The sequence below is a fragment of the Lissotriton helveticus genome, chromosome 11 (assembly GCF_964261635.1).
Source record: "Lissotriton helveticus chromosome 11, aLisHel1.1, whole genome shotgun sequence".
NCBI lineage: Eukaryota > Metazoa > Chordata > Amphibia > Caudata > Salamandridae > Lissotriton > Lissotriton helveticus.
In genome coordinates this window covers 238,629,758-238,635,868 of record NC_136072.1, presented here as the reverse complement: position 1 = coordinate 238,635,868, position 6,111 = coordinate 238,629,758, and the positions used below count along the sequence as shown (strand labels likewise).

Here is a 6,111-nt window from a genome sequence, read left to right as displayed (position 1 = left end):
GGACTTTTTAAAGTTGAATTTATACCCTTCAGAGGCGAATCCAAGTATTATGGTGTTCACCCTGTTCAAGTGCCTGTCCAAATCATCATCTGTCATCGACATAAGATAATGCCTCATCATCATACGTTTGTAGTAACTCTGTTACTCTGGCTGAAAATAATCCTGGACTATTCTTGAATCCCTGGGGGAGACGGCAAAATTTCGCTGTGTCCCCATGATTGAGAAAGCAGTCAAGTACCTGCTTTCTGGTGCAATGTTTTGACAGAAGAAACCGTTTGAAATGTCTAATGTCATTTTGTATTTTTTGTGCACAATGTTATTCATCAGTGCTTCACTGTGTGCATTTTGTACTGCAAATGTTTTGCTACAAGAGTTTAAATGTCTGTAGTCCAAAACTAGACAATATGTATTGTCTGGTTTGGAGACAGAAAACAAAGGATTGTTCATTGATGAGGTGCATGTTTCAATCACCCCTTGGTATTCAAGTTTATCTACGATCTCCCTGACTTGTTTTTTAGCTTCCTCCTTTACTGGATACTGCCTCTGAGCAGTAGGTTGATTTTTTAACTGGATTTTATGGTGAGGGAAATCCTCATCCCATCCCACATGATTTCTTCGCCATGTGGACACTCCCTGACAAATTCAGGTGCCCAGTCTTTTTCAGCTAGAAGGATGTCATAACCCTTAGATAGTTTTTCCCAAAAGAGTGTTTTTATTTTCCTAGTTATATCCCCCTCAATTCGGAGCGTTACTTCATATAACTTATGGGGTACCCTAACCCTGGTGTCGGCAGTTTCAACCTGAATGTATTCATTCAGATCCACTGTCTACAGATGATCCTTCAGGATCCTGCGAGCTATGGTGACCTCTGCTGCGCTGTCCAGCATTGTCTGGGCCCACTCCCCGTTCTTGAGTTGTGTCCTCAAGATCCTCGGCATGTCTGATTTTTAGACTTGCTACCTGCTTTTTGGAGAATTGAGTTTTCTTATTTTTAGGAACGTGTTGATCGCCTTTGGACTTCACGCGTTCTTCTTTTTGTTCTGATCGTCCTCTTTGCGAGGAAGTCTGAAAGGTACGAGAGGATCGTGTATCAGTATCTTGATATCTATCAGGTTTTCTTATATAATCCTTTTTCTAAGGTTATATCTCTTCTCAGAGGGCTCCTTCTGAGGAGACCTTCCTCTGGACTGAGAACGCTTCTTGTTAGGAAGTGTTTGTTTAGTGTTCTCCCACTTCTTTTTAGGAGTAGTGAGATTATTTTTGATAAAAACTTTTTCAGATTTTCTGTTAGTTCGGGCTTTACAGGTTTCCCTCCCGAACTATCTCTACCTAGTTCTTCATAAGATTTTTCAATAATTCTGGCAAGTTCATATGGTTGTTCAGTAATACCTGTTTCTTTCAGCTTTTGGCGGATTGCCACAGATGCTGCTTCACCTTTAATGTTGGCTAATAGGATAGCCGAGACCTGTTTGAAATCTTTCAGTAATTTCATACCAAGATTTAAGGTCGGTTCTGGACCGTATTCATTTTGAATCTGTCTTAAAACGTCTGGTATTACCGCCATAGATGGGACACCTTGTGTTTTTGTGTAGATTGAAGCAAAGACTGTACCCCAAGTGTCGCAGTCCTCTACGGGTGGTGCAATCCCCATTGGTAAACAGATTGTTAGAATCCTGTGTTTCTCATGAGGTGTACTATTGGGAAATACTGCCTCTATTTGAGTAATTTTCTGGGCTAACCAGAATAGAATTTGTTCCCTTTTTGCGTTTGCGGGCAACTTACCGATTACTGACTGTATATATATATATATATATTTCCAACTCACCGGGCAGGAGCAGGGGAGAGACGAGCAGGTCTCCAACATTGCCGCCACTGCCAGGAGTCAAATTGTGCAGTCCACAGCGCCGCCGCTCCGGGACTACATCTCCCGGCGGCCCTAGCGGCGGCGCTGCTTCCTGATTCACGTGGGAAGCGCCAGGAGGTGCCTAAAAGGGGAGCTCCGCTCGGCGGAGCGCGGGGGCATTTCCAACTCACCGGGCAGGAGCAGGGGAGAGACGAGCAGGTCTCCAACGTTGCCGCCACTGCCAGGAGTCAAATTGTGCAGTCCACAGCGCCGCCGCTCCGGGACTACATCTCCCGGCGGCCCTAGCAGCGGCGCTGCTTCCTGATTCACGTGGGAAGCGCCAGAAGGCGCCTAAAAGGGGAGCTCCGCTCGGCGGAGCGCGGGGGCATTTCCAACTCACCAGGCAGGAGCAGGGGAGAGACGAGCAGGTCTCCAACATTGCCGCCACTGCCAGGAGTCAAATTGTGCAGTCCACAGCGCCGCCGCTCCGGGACTACATCTCCCGGCGGCCCTAGCGGCGGCGCTGCTTCCTGATTCACGTGGGAAGCGCCAGGAGGCGCCTAAAAGGGGAGCTCCGCCCAGCTTCGCGGGACGCGAGCGGGACGCCGGGCTAAGCCCGGGCAAAGGGCGGGCCCTCTGTGGCCCTCCGAGGACCCGAGGAGGACGGGACGGGCCACCCCACATGGCCCCTTCATAGCATGAGGTATAGAGACACTTTACCCTTTTTTCTTTTTGAGTTGTTATCAATGTTCCCTCTAATTTTTTTCCTCTGTGTGCGGCAGTGGAGGGTCTCTGTGCGCTGCAACCATGGCTATGTGCGCCAGGAACCAAACCGCGCGTGTCTGCGGCGCCAAATGGCACTCCAAAATTTTTCTTTAAAAAGCGAAAAGATAGTGCATTTTCACACATACAGCGCCACAATAAGGGTCTTAAGGGCAGTTTGCAATATTGGATAAGCACGCCATGACATGAACTGGTTACACTGGCAAGTACACTTCAAGTTTAGAAAAGCACAAGACTTCAATGGTGGTACCATCATTAGATTTTAATAAATATTCTTAACTGGAGCACAGTTCATTGGGTGGGGAAATGCTGCGAGCCTATACAATATCACATATACACAAGAAGGTAGAGGGCTGTTCAGACACGTCAAGTGGCGTCACTAGATGGGTGACAGGGTTGCTTCTCACGGCGATCCTTGCCATTTTTCCAGTGCTGATAAACTCGGTCTAGGTCAACTTTCCCGTTCAGGAGGTAGGCCTTTGTCCTCATCAGCATGTCCAAATGCTTCTGCTCTAGTCTATTCCTCAATTTGCTCTTGATAGTATTCATGAGGCTGAATCCTCGTTCACAGTCTGCACTAGATGCTTGAAATGTTGCGCAGACATCAACAAGCTGAGACACGACACTATACTGAGCAGCATTGCGTACAGTGAAAGTCACCATGTCTTGAAAGGTGGTAAATAACCCACCCTTAACATGTTCTGCCACCACATATTTATAGTCTCTGTACTGTCGAACAACATCTTCTGGTGTTTCACAATCACCCAGGGCCAAGACATTTTTATACTTTTCAACAAGTCTTTCAATATTCTCAGTCCCAAAATCAAAATGCGATTGTGTGGCTATTGCCTGGATCTCAAAACTTGCCCATTCTTTTAGCTCACCTTCAGGGAACCTTTTTTGCATGTGCTCACAAAGAAGGGAAACAAAAGACAAAATAGGCCCACTGTCAAACTCTTGTCTATCCTTGTACAAAACCATCAGCTCTCTTACATTGCTGCTCCAAAAGACAGTGTCCCCCAAATACTGTTGCTTAATTTGGCCAATCTTCGCTCTTGCATACTGTACGGCTTCAACAGTAGTTAAAGAACTTTTTTGGAATAGTTTGCACAAAGATGCAAATTCACCCAGAATGTCATTAAGTACTGCAAGGGAAATATGGTAGTTGGAGTCCGATAGCTTTTTATAACAATATTTAGCAATTGGATCATTCTCCTCAACTTTCTCATGCTCAAAGTACTTAAGAACAGTTTCGTAATTACGAATTAGTGCACCAACAGCAAAATGCCTTGAAAGCCACCGGAATTCATTCAGTGGTCGAAAAGAGACAACTTCACATTCAGTGACCGATGCAATTTCATCCAGCTTGGACTTCCTTGCAGGAGATCTGGAGAACACAGTGTAGACAGTCCTCAACAATGTCTCCATCTCTTTAATCATTGGAACCCTCTTCCAGGCATCATCAACTCCCAAATCTTCTCGATGGGCGACACAATGCTGCTCAACTAGATGAGGAATGGATTGTTTAAGGCGAGTAGCAACACCATTATTCTTCCCCAGCATCACAGATGCACCATCAGATGTGAACATGACCATTTTCATGAGGTCCAGTTCATTGGCAGTGTAGAATTCTTTCACGGCAGTAGTGATAGCCTCAGCATTACAGCTAGTCAGCTTCACTATGCCCCCAAACTGCGTTTTATGCTCAGTTGATGTTACAGGTCGGAACTTGAAATACAGGATGAGCATTTTTGAAACAGAAATATCTGTGCTCTCATCAATTATCAAGGTGTGATACAAAGCTTGCCGAAGTTCTGTCATAGCTTCACAGTGTATCACGCTATTGATGGCCTCAAGGAACTCAAAGGCATAGTTCTTGCTCCTCCAGCTGTCTGGTATCTTCACATACAAAGCTAAGTGGTCATGGATGTCTTGTACAGATAACATTGAAGTGTTCATCTTGACTGCCAGCAACACGTTGTTGATGAGAATCTTTATCTCCTCAGGCATAGATCTTTGGCGTTCAACTACTTCCATTCTATTTGCTTTGTCTGTGGCAGTTTCTGTCAGCATTGCCCGTACTCCAAAACCAAACCTCGCAGCAGCACTTCTGTTTCTCAATATCACCATGGCAGACTCGTGTACTTTGCTAAGTAGATGGTGTTTCATGTAGTCCAGTTTCCAGCCATCACTCCATTTCTTCCCTGTGGAAAAGTCCCCAACAATCTTGGCTTCGGCACATGCTTTGCAAATCAAGCCCACATCCGGACTGTATTGAAATAGTTCCCCGAGTTGCATGCGGACCTTGCTTCGTGACTTCTGTGTCTCAGCCTCCACAATTTCCTTCATCCACTCTTCCTTGAATACAAGGCAACATTTCTTCCTTTGTGGTGAAGCACTGCACTCTCCCGGAGTTACAGCTTTGCGCTTGAACATTTCCGTACCCGCCGGTTTGAGCCTGCTGTCCCACAAAGCCTGCAAAATAAGGAAACATGGCTTACGTTGACGCCTAGCTCATGAATGCAAACTGTTATATTACAATGTTCAAGATGCACCACAGTTTAACTCAACCCAACAATTACCTCTTCTGCCTGCACTCACGTGCGCCTCTTTAAATGTATGGGGTTCTTGCTGTGAAACCTGCAACAGAAGAAAACATCGGTAAGTATATATGGTACTACAATGTTCAAGACGCACCACAGTTTAACTCAACCCAACAATTACCTCTTCTGCCTGCACTCACGTGCGCCTCTTTAAATGTATGGGGTTCTTGCTGTGAAACCTGCAACAGAAGAAAACATCGGTAAGTATATATGGTACTACAATGTTCAAGATGCACCACTGTTTAACTCAACCCAACAATTACCTCTTCTGCCTGCACTCACGTGCACCTCTTTAAATGTATGGGGTTCTTGCTGTGAAACCTGCAACAGAAGAAAACATCGGTAAGTATATATGGTACTACAATGTTCAAGACGCACCACAGTTTAACTCAACCCAACAATTACCTCTTCTGCCTGCACTCACGTGCGCCTCTTTAAATGTATGGGGTTCTTGCTGTGAAACCTGCAACAGAAGAAAACATCGGTAAGTATATATGGTACTACAATGTTCAAGATGCACCACTGTTTAACTCAACCCAACAATTACCTCTTCTGCCTGCACTCACGTGCACCTCTTTAAATATATGGGGTTCTTGCTGTGAAACCTGCAACAGAAGAAAACATCGGTAAGTATATATGGTACAACAATGTTCAAGACGCACCACTGTTTAACTCAACCCAACAATTACCTCTTCTGCCTGCACTCACGTGCGCCTCTTTAAATGTATGGGGTTCTTGCTGTGAAACCTGCAACAGAAGAAAACATCGGTAAGTATATATGGTACAACAATGTTCAAGACGCACCACTGTTTAACTCAACCCAACAATTACCTCTTCTGCCTGCACTCACGTGCGCCTCTTTAAATGTATGGGGTTCTTGCT

The 6,111-nt window shown here is 45.3% G+C and overlaps 1 protein-coding gene across 1 annotated transcript; it reads right to left on the bottom strand.

Moving 5' to 3' along the window:
* Nucleotides 1-2,670: 2,670 nt before the first annotated feature.
* Nucleotides 2,671-5,062, bottom strand: LOC144791648 (zinc finger protein 862-like). Its single transcript, XM_078666374.1, has one exon. The coding sequence runs from the start codon at nucleotides 5,060-5,062 to the stop codon at nucleotides 2,993-2,995; it is 2,070 nt and encodes a 689-aa protein (XP_078522500.1). The 3' UTR covers nucleotides 2,671-2,992.
* Nucleotides 5,063-6,111: the final 1,049 nt, after the last annotated feature.

Excerpts from the sequence above, each read along its gene's own strand:
- LOC144791648 (XM_078666374.1), bottom strand. The coding sequence starts at position 5,062 with ATGTTCAAGCGCAAAGCTGTAACTCCGGGAGAGTGCAGTGCTTCACCA.